A 14,501-nucleotide genomic window follows, 5' to 3' on the forward strand; every position below is an offset into this window, starting at 1 on the left:
CTGTCTATGTGTGTGTGAACCTAAATCTAAACTGTTCACATCTGTAATGGCCATGAATACAGGATCAAAAAAGAGCAGTATTCTGTGTTATAATAGTTTGAGAAACGCAAAATGCTCAGGTTCTTTCTGTAACTCAGACTCTTTTAATAATGCATGTGATTTTTCCTTACAATTTTTATGGACAACCTCATTGCATAATTAATCTATAAATAAAAAAGTATTTAGATAAGGCTCCAATTCATTGACATTTACTGTTATTAAATGGTAGGTTACCACAGATCGTTATCATCATTGAAAAATATAGAATTAGTGGTGTTCTTTCAATTTAGGTCATGACATATTGAGTGACCTTGCATGAGTAACCTACACAGGGAGGCATGACAAAGCATTTAGAGCACTGGCACCTTTTTGCATTTAGGCTAAAAGCCTAGTTTCTCTCTTTCTTACCCTGTGTGTGTGCTACATTTTATTGTCTGTTCCTTATCTTGGTTTGCTGTGAGCAGTTGGTAATGTTGCTACCCCTAACCCAAGCTGATACCAACCCATTGGAAAAATATTGCTAAATCCTGTCTGGACTTTATAACAACAAAGACGATGACAACAAAAACAAATGCTTTCATACAAGGAAAGCAATTAAGAATGTTTCATATAAAAACAACACCGACAAATCTAGAATAGAGCATTACAAAATTGTATTAGTGTAGTAATGTCAGTGTAAGTTGGTTTTGTGCTTATTTCTTGAGCTTTTATGGAGCCTGATAATCAGCCTAAATTTACATTCCATTTATTTCATAAAAAAAAATCAGACGTTAACAGTGATTCAGATGTCTGGAATCAGACTAGCTTTTTGCAGACCATATCTAAAAATGTATTGTTTGTGTATTACCGCTTGGTTACATAGCTGTTTCACCATTTGATCAGTGTCATATTATTTCCTGCATCTTTAGAATGTAATTGACAGTTTAGCTGGACCATTTAGTCTGTGTTTGTCTTCTCTGTCAGGTTAGAGAATCAGGCTTGCTGAACTCCTCCAGATACAAACTCAATAAACAACCCTTCCATCCTCCTCCTACTGTCAGGACGAGCAGGCCGCTTAAACTCCTCCAGTTCCCCTGCTCATTGGTCAACAGTGGCAAACAGTGGCTGTACTCCACCGTTTTTCTGCATGGATTCCATAAGAAGACTATAAAAACATTTCCTTCAAAAATAATCGAAAGGCTACCAAAACAAACTTGTGTCCCTAGTCCCAGCAGTGAACTGACCCTCGCAGCCCACCAAGGGCTGACACAGTGGGCTGTGGTGACCTCCTCGTCTCCCTGATCCAAGCCATTCTCCCAGCCCTCAGCTCAGCAACCACGTGTTGTCAGCAGCTCCTGTTACGTAAGCCCTCCTGCCAGACAAAAGCTCAGCCATCCCAGACACAAATCACTGACTGCCCAACGTTGGCAGCAGCGCGCATTAATGTTAGCCAGTAATCCACACAGGGTCTTTCTTTTATACAATTTTTTTTTTTTTGCTGGCTGGCAAGTTAAAGATTTTGTCCACCAAAAAAAAAAAAAAAAAAATTGAGGGTATGGAATATGATTTTATAATATGTGTTTGTGTGATCTCTGCATGTCATTGACACTAGAGGTGAACATCAGGTTTACTGTAATTTCCATGCAAATTTTTTGGTAGAAAAAAGTAATTTATGGACTCTAACCCACGCTAACAATATGGTAATGAGACTGTAAGGTAAAATATCAGACTTTTTGCTGCACCACTTCAATTTATATCATTTGATAAACTCAAACTCAAGTGGCCGCTGATTTTACTGTTCTAACTTCATATCTGTACGTTCTGACACATCTGCCAGTGGTTATGTCTGTCTTATGTTGTATGTGTTTCAACTTCCTTAATAATGCTTGACTTGTGTGGCCATGTGACATTACATCAATTGCATCATAGTGGGCTCACAGGAATGGCTGATGTTACAGGCCAAGAGTAACAACAGCCAGCCTTTTGTTGATCTGTGTTGGTACATTCTGTCCACAACCTTCACTTTTATCGCCTTTTTCACAGTTTTTCTTCTGGCTGCCAGTGCTTTGTGTTGTCAGTTGATGTGCCAATATTTGTGGCCAAACAACAGCGTTGATTAATTAAACCATCAGATTACCTTTAGGTGTTGCTATAAAGTAAACAAACCAGAGGCTGTACATAGTACCCTGAGTTCCAGGACAGAGGCAGGATTCTGCCAAAGCCATTGGAGTCAGTGCAGGTAGAGTTGAAACCCAATATTCATTAATACAAGTTGGTACTGCTTTGATTTGCTAGAACTGATATTGCAATATTGACTTTCACATTGAGTGGACATTTTTTTAGTTCATTTTAAAACTTTAAACTCCTATGCATTGGAACTGATAGTTGTTTTTGTTTTCTGTTTGTTTTGCTTTAGTTTTTTCGTAGTTGATCTGCACCAAACATGCCTCACTTCGTATAAGACTGGCGTCACAAGTTAATATCTAATTGTCAGTGTTCAGAGTCTCGAGTCTGCAACTGCCACATTCTTGTCACTGTCAAACTAAACTACATAGAATTTCATTACATAATTACTAAAAAGGTTGAATGCAGTTTTACTTCTATTGCCATGTTCTCTACATGATGTTACTCTTTAGAGAGTGAACGGTTACATGTTTTTATGTCAATGAACTTTAATTACCTAATATTAATATTCCTAAATCCCTGTCTACTAGAACTCAACCCAACCTGCATTCAATCATCAGAACAAGGGTCAAAAAGGTCACGTGACCCATGTTGACCCTTTCAGATCACCCTCCAATGTGACAATAGCTCTGTGTCAAAAACAAAAAAAAAAAACTCAGCTTCCTCATTCATTTCAAATAGAGTAGACCACTGACCACACAGATGTTCACTGTTTGGCTCTTTGCAGGCCATTACAGAAGCTGGTCCTGGCTCAGATTTTGTGTTTTGCCACAGCGCAGTGCACATTATATAGACTTTTTATAGCATGTTCTATATAGGGCTGCAATTAATTTCATTATTGATTCATCTACTCATTAATTTCTGATTAATTGATTAATTATTATGTCTGTAAAATATGAAAATGCCAGGTTCAAGCTGACATTTTTAAATGTCTTTTTTTTTCTTTTCTTTTTTTTTAATCCAATCAACAGTCAAAAACCAAAAGATCATGTACAAGAAAAACATTGAATCTTCACGTTTGAGAAGCTGGAACCAGCAATAGTTACATTTTGCTTAAAATGTAACTCGCACTACTCTGAGCTTTTTGTTGTGCAGTGCATTTTTATTGTTGCTAGGCAACCACTAAATCACATACCCTTAGCCTAACCATAATTTTGTTGTGAAATAAAGTCACACATCTGTACATGTTATTTAAGTGTATAGGATACAGGCAGAGGGCACTTGCTCTTTCTATGGCTCCTAAATAATACGCAAGATACAGGGAAATGAAATCTGATTATGAAAACAACTTACCCAAAATCTACAAGTGCGGCACTAATTTATCTCGAGGCCTATTGTTTTCTGTTCAAATCATGGTAACTGAGGTTGGTAAAGTCGTATAGCTCCAGGTATCCAGCAGTTTCCAAGCCAATGCCCAATGCTCTCAATTCTTCGGATTGGAGAGTGGGGAAAAAATGCAAATGATGCCAAGCGGTTTTCTGCTCAGGCTTCAACTTTTTTTCATTTTTCAGATTGTTCTAAGCGCTCCTGCGAAAACGCAAGGTGCCCAGGGCGCAAAGGTAGCATGCAAAATACTTACTGCCTATAGAAAACAACTGGAAAAAGACGCCTCTCACTGCAAAAACTGCACCCTGTCTGATCAGGGTCTTTGAGGCATATAAACTCTGGTGCTGCATGTTTTATTTCTTGCTGGACTGGTTCATATTACATCTTACTGGTACCTATAGCAACACGCTCACTCCACCACAGCTCCTGGTGTTTAAAAAAAAAAAAAGTATTTTAATGCCGTGTCAGTCAGAACACGAGCTAACCCACATCTCCAGCACCAGTCTGAATGCGGCCCAAGTCTGTTTTGATACCCTGTGGTTTTAAATGGTTAACTGGCCTCTATCTCACATCTCTTAAGTCGTGTGTATGTGATCAGTGGACCTGAACGTAACAGAATTGACAGACTGCAAGAATGTTAGGAGACCCTGCAGGGCAGACTGCTGAATGCCCGACTTTGCAGAGAACGCTCTGGAAATAATCTGCTGGCTGAGAAAGGCCTTTTGTGCTGAAGTCTGTTCCTCCCCTGTGTGCCTGCATGGCTTTTAATAATGATGGAGAAACTGAGGAAGGTAGAGAGAGCGTGTAGCGAGAGGACGATGGAGAGGTGTAAGAAGAGTAAACTCGTGACTCATCAGGCGCAGTGGAAAAGGGTTCACTGAGTCAGAGATGAGGCAGGAACATTGGGTGGTGGATGAGCCATGGGATGGATGGGAATAGATGACTGTAGGTAGATTTAAAAAAGAAAAAAAGAAAAGTCAGCCAAAACTGCATTAGGCCGTTTCTGAACTTCAGTAACAGTAATTTTGCAGTTACAATACCCATAGAGCGTTGTCATTATTTATGCATACTACATGTATAGTACTACACACTACATGTTGAAAGCCGTATGTTGGTATGAAGTAAAATTACCATACTGTAGGTACGTACTGAGTGTTGCAGCCCTAAGATGAAAGATGAAAATTTAATTTGCTTTTTGACCTGCATTGATCAGCGTGGTTTATCATTTACCAGATGTTTGAGATGTCTGAAATACAAAGTTTACAGTACACTATGACAAGTGTTGTGGACAAATATTACAGAACAAGGCTTGTAACTGTGGAAATGTGACTGCTAAAAAAGCGTATGCACGCTCAGAATATCTTTCCTGGTAAAACAAAGGCTTACGAGTTCAGCTTGGCCCCCAAAGTGCATCTTTTGAGCCAGGACTGCTTTGATTCATTCCTTTTGTCTGGCATTGATCGCCCTCTACATCCATTGTGTCACCAGCCCATCTATACAGACTCTGTATAGACCTTTTTTTTTCTCTCGATCTTGATAATGTTTCTGAATTGATTTTGGTGCCCACCTGAAGAAGGTCCTTTGCCATTGAAATCTGAAGAGTAAAATAGCCTAATTAATTTCAAGTGGCCTCTTGAAAGGCACACTGGTCAGACAAATTGGATTTAGGAATATATATGATACTTAGGCCCATTTGCTTAACTGCCCCATTTGAAATATGAAATATTTCTATACTTTTATTTAAATGACATTAACAAAAATCCCAATTTTGATGGCACAAAAACAGGCAAATATTGGCATTTGATATCAGTATGCTGATTATCACTAATTGATTTGGAGTGAAAGCAGAGCTTATCTTGGCTGTTTGGTGAACACCTCACACAAATGTCTTGCTTTCTCTTACACACGATTTCAATGGTTTCTGCCCGTGATCTGTTGCTCTCTCTTCTGAAGGTGTGATTGAAACATTCTCTGGTGTCAAGTCCATGTTCTGAAATAATAATGAGTCCTGACATAAGTGATGGGTTCTGACAGCTTTTCTGAAATCATCACAGTTAATTATAGTGTTCCCAAAAACAGTATGAATGCTGAAAACCACACAGTGAAGTTGCTCACATGATATGTTGTCATTTGACTTTCATTGGGTTCCAATGAAAATTTGTGCAAATGCTTTTGTGAAACACTTTGTTGTGCCACAGCTGTTGTCATGGGTGGGACAAGTGGCCACAAAGGTGTCAAGTTCAAAAGCATCCAGGCCACAACGGGCTTGCATTTGAAAAGGGGTCAAGCACGGTCATTATATCAGCCTCTCATCCAGTTAAACATTCAAGCTCTAACGCTCCTTTGATTCCTTATAAGCTTTTTCTAATCTTTCTGGAGAATGTTTAACTTGTGATGAGTCTATACCTGTAGGTTTAATCTTCTTCCATCTGTGTTCTCCTTTTTCAGGTGTGGCTGGTAGAGTAGCCAGTAGAGGATTGCTCCCCTCACCCCTTCCCTTGCTGTCCGGTCAGATTCTGCGTTTGTTTGTCTTTTTTTTTCTACCCGGAAGAAACCCGCCAACTTGTGAATTCATGATCACATGACCGTGGATATGGACGCAGTCCTGTCCGACTTTGTCCGTTCCACTGGAGCTGAACCAGGATTGGCCAGAGATCTGCTAGAGGGTGAGTTACAGAGTATTTAGTGAGAAAAGAGAGAATAAAGTAAATATTTTCTTAGTAGTCAATGCTATCCTTGTGGTAGTATATTAATGGATATAACTGACACATTGTCCAGTGTCCATGCTGAACAATAACTCACAACGATGCAAACTTGAAGCAGTAAATGAGTAGCGATAAATTATCAAATTTATTATCAAATCAAGTTAAACTTAATGAGAAAACTTGTCAAATCAGTTAGGTCCTTACCAAATGTATTCAGTTCACTTACACTTTGATCTGCTCAGTTTTTATCTTTAATTTGGTCTTTGTTAGTTCCAGGCCTTCTAGCAGCAGCCAAATTGACCACTGTCTCAGTCAGTGCTTCTGGCTTGTTATTGTTAATTAGGCTATCATACAGTAACAGAGGGAAGGTATAACTGGAGTCAACAGGGCTCTTGTTGCCTAGCAGCAACACAAGTTGCAGATAAGAATATGGGTTAAAAATGTAATGCAATGCAGTGAACAGCAGCGAGCCAGCGAGCTGAGACGTGCTTTAAATTCTGATATTTACCCAAGCAAAGGAATGTGCCAGTGGCCTTTACATAAGATAAGACAGCCAATGGTTGCATCAACCTGTGGTAAATATTTAAACTCATTAAGGATGTGTCATTTGCTCGACATGGAAACAAGATACAGGTTGTCACACTGGACCTGTTGGCTTAGACAGATGTTCCCTCTCTGTGTCTGAAGGCAAGAACTGGGATTTCACTGCTGCTCTCAGTGACTTTGAACAGCTTCGTCAGGTGCATGCTGGGAACCTGACGTATCCGTTCACAGAGGAGAGGACGTATCTGCCACCCGAAAAGGAGATGGCCAGGATAGGACGGCCTATACTCCACCGACAAGATGAGGTGGTGCAAGGTAAGGCCACTGGCATGCAAGATGCATAACCCAGTTTGACTTTTAGATATACACCAGTTTACGGTGCGTGGTTCAGTAAGTGATGTTAAATGAGGACACACACAGACAGACACAGTAATAAAATCAGCTGTTTTGCTCCATCTATGGGTAAAGAAAGTAATAACTAATTTAGGTTTTCCACTTGAGCCACCTGCAGTGCTTGATGGCTAACCACTGTAACGTGGCCTCTCTTCCTATCTCCTGAATGTGTCCTGCGTTTGCTAGTTAAGATTTCTCCTCATCTTCTGTCATTGTCCTTCAGCAGCCACAGAGAAGCGCCTGTCCAGGGGTATTTCCCATGCCAGTTCAACCATTGTGTCTTTGGCCCGCTCTCACGTCTCAAGCACTGGTGGTAGCAGCAGCGAGCCACTTCTGGACACGCCCTTGTGCACTTTCCAACTACCAGACCTCACCGTGTACCAGGATGACTTCCGCAGCTTCATCGAGAGGGATCTTATTGAGCAGTCGATGATGGTGGCCTTGGAGCATGCTGGTGAGACAAACTGAATACCAGCCCACTTAAAGATTGTAGGCTTTACACTCATCACACACCCTCTCTGTGTATATAGCCACAGAGCTACTTCATGGAAATTTTGAAATACTGTCTTCACCCAAACAAAACCATCCTATCAGCACCAACACAGTATATTGCCACAATACATAAACTGTAGACATACACCCCACAGACTTCCCACTACCTTAGACTACATTCTAAGGTAGAGTGTTGCATATAATATAGCATCACTGGAAACCATCAGCATAGCACGTTCATATCACGTTTATACATGCAATTGCGAATTGAAGACATTTTGACATGTAGGAAAAGCACAGGTGCTGAAATGAGTGATGGCTGAATTTTGTAGCTGCTTCCGGTTCACTGTCGCCGTCACTCCATCAGGACTTACTGGAACACTGGAATAGAACTGAGCCATTGTTCATGTTATTGGTAACACCTATGCTTTTCCTGCTGTGGCAAGTGAAAAAATGTCTGCAGTGATAAAGGCCCATTGACTTCATCTCATGGTAAAGTCACCAATGTCAGTTACATACACCCAGTGGCCACTTTATTAGGTACACCCGTACAGTCGTAATTCAGTCTGATACAAGTGTTTCCATAAGGCACTTATAATTGAATAATTGAAATAACACATTTTCAAGAATATCAACAAAAAACTGAACATTATAAACTTAAATATATGATCATCCATTTTGGGAAGTACGATATGAATTGTTTCAGTTTAATACCATGCCATATTTGTAATGTAAACAGGTGAGTTAAGTTTTTCATATTCGCCTGCAGGACGACTGAATTGGTGGACAAAAGTAGTTCCAAACTGTCAGAGTCTGCTGCCTTTGGCAACAAGCGGAGACGGAAATTGCCTGTTACATGCAGCTTCGCTTGGTGAGTATCACAGACCTTTCAAACAAGACCCCAATACCGTGCAGGTTCACACTCCATTAGTTTTCATTAACAGAGCTTCATTGTTAGCTTAAGCACTAATTGCGTTTTACAGTGTTGCAGTGCACATTCACTTAGCCTTTGTGGCCCACTTAGGAGCCCTAGTCCAGAAAATTAATAATGTTCTAACTAATGTGCAGGCATTGTTCCAGACCTTGTAGTGCATCTCCTGTATAGTAGATGTGAAAGTAATATTCATCTACATAACCTGTTCTCTTTAAATATTTTTAAAGCAAAAATATAGCAACAAATTCAGCTTGTCATTTACTGGTTTGTAGATAATTTCTTTGATACATGTCAGTGCACCTGCTGCTCTTTAACTAAATCTTATGTACAACTGCACTTGAAGATGATAATGTGTGTTAAATGTCCTGATTTTATTTTCAAATGCAGGTATGTGGGGCTTTCACGACCGGGACTTGATGCTGCGTAAATCCCTGTATGCATTAATGGATCACGGGTTGGAGAGAGAGGCATTGAAGCGCAGGTGGAGGTGGCAGCAGACCCAGCAGAACAAAGAGGTCTGTTATATAGACTGCACATTTCTCTAGGTCATCTTTGTAACTCTGTGATGACTGTGTGAGGGCATCGCTAGTCTAAAGCGTAGAGAATCTTGTGAGCTTTTGATTTGATGCCTTTAACCACATGAAAAAAAAATCCAGAGAGAATGAACAAGTAAAGGCCTTTGAATACCTCCTATGTCAGATGTTGCACTGCAACCTGCAGATGCTCGCACATCTGCAATAAAGCATTTGAAATGTGAAATGCACGAACCTTACTGTTGTTGAATCTATGGCTCATGCAATACCAGCTCCTTCAAAACACAGTGGCAACAGGAAACAACACCAGGGACAACAAGACAACACTGGGCCTCTGTAAGCTTTACCCAATGTTGAGCAATTTCCAGTAAATATATATAATAATCCAATTCTGTAGCAGTACTGCAAGTATTTCATTTTATATTTGTAGCTTTTAATATTTTTGATCATTAGATATATGAAAAAATCCCTGTAATATTCATTAAAAGTGACTCTTTAGCTCATTAACAATGACTGCGTCTTTAAATGTAAACATGAAGCTGCATAAACAAACAGTGGCCAGTTTATCAGGTTCACCTGTACAATCTATTTAAATTCAAACTGCAAAGTGTTATTGTGATCGGTTTGTGTTGCAATAGTTTGAAATGTAAATTCAATTATATGTTTATTACTGACGTCTTAGTTTATGATGGTGTTTTCTCTGACTACATTATATTGTGCACTGTTTACGTACATGAGGCCAGAATACTAGAAACTATTGAATATAATGCAGTCCAGTACAACACCACCACTCACTATGACCTCAGCTGTAAAGCATTTATTTGAATTAACACTCCTATAACACCTCTACATCTATTACAGTGTCAAAAAATAACAAAAACTGAGCATTAAAGGCATAAAAGTATATATAAGTATAAAAGGTGACTTTATGGCAGAGCAGCTGAATTGGATTACATTAGATTGTACAAGTTTGTACAAAAACAAGTACAAAAACAAGTTACAACGCATCCAAAGAGTTGACCTTTTTTGGTTAATAATAACGGTCTCATCTTGGGTAACATTCACTGTTGGTCATTTTTATTTTTGGTCTTATTCATTGTCTTAACAGTTGTTAGTCATTTCTTTACACTCCTGCAGCCTTGACAACAGGCTGATGACCATATCAAATACAAACTGTCCTTTATAGATAATTTTATCATTACCCTATTCTTAACGATAACGTGTAAGCACTGGTATCTCCACCTACTATTGACACTCTTTGTTAAAACTCTAGGTGGAGACTGGCAGACTTGTGTATGCACTGTACTTTACTTTGTAACACTCAAAAAAAATATGATCTTTAGAACCTTTTTGTTTTATTTTATTTTATTTTTTTTATCAGAACACAATGACTTTTCTCCCTACGAAAGCAAGCGTAACAGCACACTAAGTATGTCTTCTAAAGTGGTTGCACACAGCATGCAGACACCCACAGAAGGGAAGCCACACGAATGACTGCCTAATGTTCACCTATTCTTCAACAGCTAACTCTGAGGTGTCCTTAAGCAAATCCTCAAAATTGTTCTAGTGGAGCTTGTCAGTGGGCAGCAGGAGAGGACTGCGGCCGTACTGGGAAACTTTCTTTTGTGAATGTACTGTAGGTAAATAAGGACATTGATAGGTAATTGTTAATGATAATGATAACATGATATAGATGAGTGTTCTGTAACGACACAGGGAGTTTTAAAAGCTCTAGTTAAATCTCTTCCCTCAATTGTCAGTATGTAACCTTGTGGTAAGACACCGTAACGTCACTGGATGCTTTTGTGACATTTGACACTCCCTTTCTAAATGGTGAGTGTGTCCTTCCTTTCTCCTCAGTCTGGTTTGGTGTACACGGAGGAGGAGTGGCAGAAAGAGTGGAATGAACTGTTGAAGCTAGCCTCCAGTGAGCCGAGAATACACTACAGCACCAACGGCACCAACGGGTAAGGTCTGGCTCGGACAATGCAGGGACTGTTAACCCACCACATACTTAGTCACACTCATGTTTTTATTCATGAACAAACAACGGCGCTCACAATCAGAACTGAGTGGCTAGCCCTCGTTTTAGTCCATCTGCTATTTACTGTAACAAGTATGAATAATTCACTGTGTGAAATATACTGACAAAGTTTTAAAATCCAAACTCTCTTTAATTTTTTTCTATGTTTAAAACTACTTTAAATGCAGGTGCCTCTCATTATATCAACACTTATATATATTTATAAGTTTTGTTTTTACAGCCAAAAAGTCTACAATCTCATATGGAATCCATCAAAAAGAGAAATACATTTTACAGTCTACTTGAAACTTTGATTATCTCTGGTTTTGCAACAGTATAAACAAGCATGTCTCTGTAAACCAAACCGTTTTTGTTGTTCAGGGCGGAGTCCTCAGATGAACCAGTTTATGAGAGTTTAGAGGAGTTTCACGTCTTTGTCCTGGCTCACGTCCTCAGAAGGCCCATAGTGGTGGTGGCTGACACCATGCTGAGGGACTCTGGAGGAGAGGGTAAATACGCCTGGAACTTCACATTGCTAATTGCTATTTGTACTGTATTTCATCAAATTTTTCATAATCTCACCATATAATCGACCGTCCTTGTATCTCAGATGGATTGGGTTTGTCATTTACAGAATTTATTTTCTATGCTGGGCTTCACAGGGAAGTATATGAAAGAAACCTTTCTGACTGAGTTGTCAGTGTTTGCTGGCTTGTTTGAGATGTCCTAATGAAGTAAACACCACCTCTCTCGCGTCTCAAGCAATTTAAAAAGTATGAACTACTGCTAAACACTGTGTGGCCCATTTTTGTGCACACACATAAATTTTCTTCACAAAAAGCCACACAGACTTTTTCCCCATGAGGAAACCAAAGCAACTGCATTAATAGTTTGATTAATGTCATAGCTTTTAATTTGCTTTGCACTGATGAGATGCTGCAGCTATGATTTACTGATATCAGAGGTGACATCACTCTTATTAAGGAATTATTGTAACACCAACAATTGGTTTAAAATTAGAAGTAGATATAAATTAATTTCCAACAAGTGAAATATTGTTTTGATTTACTGAAAGAGATGAAAGCCCATTTTTATTCTTGGCTCAAATCCTCCCGCTGTGCTTTATCGGCCTGGAAACAGACAGTGCTGAGGTCATGCTTTTCTGATGTTTAATGTCCTTTTTACTCTTCCCTAGCCTTTGCTCCCATCCCATTCGGAGGCATATACCTACCGCTGGAAGTGCCAGCTGCCAAGTGCCATCGCTCACCCCTGGTCCTGGCGTATGACCAGGCGCACTTTTCTGCCCTGGTCTCTATGGAGCAGAAGGACAGCTCCAAAGAGCAAGGTAATGCATCATTCATCTTTATTATTCTGTTATGTTATCTTTTTTTCCTTTTTGCTAGCCTCTTAGTAAACCTTTTAAAGCCATTTATCATCAATCAATTGATCATGCCTTTTTAGACTTCTACATAAATTCTTCCTTAGATTTGCTGAAAAATAAAAATCCTTATGTAATTTACAAGGTTTAGCACCAGAGTTTCCTAGTAAGCACTACGAGTCACTTTCCCACTTTACGGCTTGGTTCCTTTGCTTGATGGGTCAGTCTTTTTTAGATATTGATCTTAGTGGTTTATTTGAGAATGGTGACTAATGGCCACTGGGCTTTTGAGTATATCCCGTGATCTCTGTAGCTCAGCACTAAGTAAGCAAATGACCACCTGTCTGTGTTAAAGTTGAATGATAATTCAATAGAGATGGACCCTTCATCAAGAAACGTGTTAAGTGAGAGTGAACTGGATTAAAAAACTACTACTACTAATGTAATATACTCCTGATTATCATGTTGGTCTTAATGCTGTTTCTAATGTTTTTCACCTTTTTAAAAAAAGTGAAATTTTGGAGAAACACTGAATACTTGTTCTCACACTGAAGTTTGTGCACAAATTACAAGTCTATCCTTGAAATGCAAGAGACTGCCCCACACGTTAAATTGTGTACCAGTCTTAAAACATCAGATCGGACCGTTTATAAACAACAGACCCAGCAGGTTAAATCTTAAAATAAAGGTGAAAGAATTAGTAGTTGAATCAAGTCCAGTCAATTGTTATTTATATGGCTCCAAATCACAACAGAAGTTATCTCAAGGCTCTTTTCAAATACAGCAGGTCCAGACCTTACTCTTCATGATATTGATTACAGATTCCAACAATTCACACCATGAGCAAGCACTGAATGGGCATACATTGTCCAACAACGCACTGAGGCCGTGATTGATGATGTTTATCTGTTATTTTTGTGTGATTCCTGCAATGTCAGATCTGCTGTCTTGACCCCCCATCTTCAAAGGGGCCACAATGGAAATAAGCCTTCAGCTTTACTGTGTTACCCTGACCATTTCTTTTTTATCTATGCCTAGAAACTGTCAAATAAAATCAATCAATCAGTCAATCAATCAATCAATCAATCAATCAATCAATCAATCAATCAATCAATCAATCAATCAATCAATCAATCAATCAATCAATCAATCAATCAATCAATCAATCAATCAATCAATCAGTCAATATCACTTCTGTCTGTAGACAGTCCAGAGTTCTGGATTAAAAGGATTTATGTTTTCCCCCCATCTCTGCCAGCAGTTGTGATCCCTCTCACTGACTCGGAGCACAAAATGTTGCCTCTGCACTTTGCTGTGGATCCTGGGAAAGACTGGGAGTGGGGAAAGGATGATACAGACAACGTGATGCTGGCAAGGTATGGTCTTGATCTATGGTCTTGATTTTTTCAGGTTAAATGTACTCATTATTTTGTCCAAAGTATTGACACAGGGTCACAAAGGATACAGATAAAAACTAGAGTGGCACTTGCATGTGCACACCCTTATAGACAGCAAAGTGTCAGTGTGTAGGGATTGACCCCTGACTCCAGATTAGCGACACTCACTGCCAGTGACAATAAGATTAGCTCTAAATACCTTCTATGAATGGAGCAAGGGAAGAAGCGCCAAAATAGCAGCTTGGTAAAAATAATCCTCCACCTTATTTACGTCAGCTGGTGACACTGTGGATGTCTTTTTTAGATGAAATGGTGACCAGAGATGATTACATGAGTGGCTATTAACATTGTTTGGAAAAGGTCATTGAGTTAAAAGGCTATTGCAGAACAACAATGCATAACAGCAACAGGCTTTTAGTGTACTTGCCAGTCACTGTGCCATTCAGAGCCAAATTACCAGTTGTTGAGCAGCAGTATGGAAATCTAACAGTCTTCAGTTTTATCAGCCTACATTAAAGAAGGGGGCCGGCATTATGTGGTTAATCGAGTTAGTGACCTTTACCATTATCCCAGGG

General features: G+C 39.4%; 1 protein-coding gene across 3 annotated transcripts in view; it reads left to right on the forward strand.

Moving 5' to 3' along the window:
* Positions 1-14,501, forward strand: part of otud7b (OTU deubiquitinase 7B) — a 38,222-nt gene that overhangs the window by 16,480 nt on the left and 7,241 nt on the right. For 2 of the 3 annotated variants that reach the window (XM_087174219.1, XM_023407142.2), the window contains 9 exons: positions 5,977-6,194; positions 6,921-7,091; positions 7,393-7,623; positions 8,431-8,532; positions 8,983-9,110; positions 10,989-11,095; positions 11,533-11,660; positions 12,347-12,496; positions 13,791-13,905. In XM_087174219.1, coding sequence (XP_087030345.1) covers positions 6,110-6,194; positions 6,921-7,091; positions 7,393-7,623; positions 8,431-8,532; positions 8,983-9,110; positions 10,989-11,095; positions 11,533-11,660; positions 12,347-12,496; positions 13,791-13,905 — 1,217 coding nt within the window. In that variant the 5' untranslated portion in view covers positions 5,977-6,109. The remainder of the gene's footprint in view (positions 1-5,976; positions 6,195-6,920; positions 7,092-7,392; positions 7,624-8,430; positions 8,533-8,982; positions 9,111-10,988; positions 11,096-11,532; positions 11,661-12,346; positions 12,497-13,790; positions 13,906-14,501) is intronic. The other variant, XM_023407143.2, reaches the window with a different exon arrangement.

This window comes from Seriola lalandi, unplaced genomic scaffold, assembly GCF_002814215.2.
Source record: "Seriola lalandi dorsalis isolate HSWRI2012SDOR001 ecotype SW California unplaced genomic scaffold, Sedor1 jcf7180002054330, whole genome shotgun sequence".
Classification (NCBI taxonomy): domain Eukaryota; kingdom Metazoa; phylum Chordata; class Actinopteri; order Carangiformes; family Carangidae; genus Seriola; species Seriola lalandi.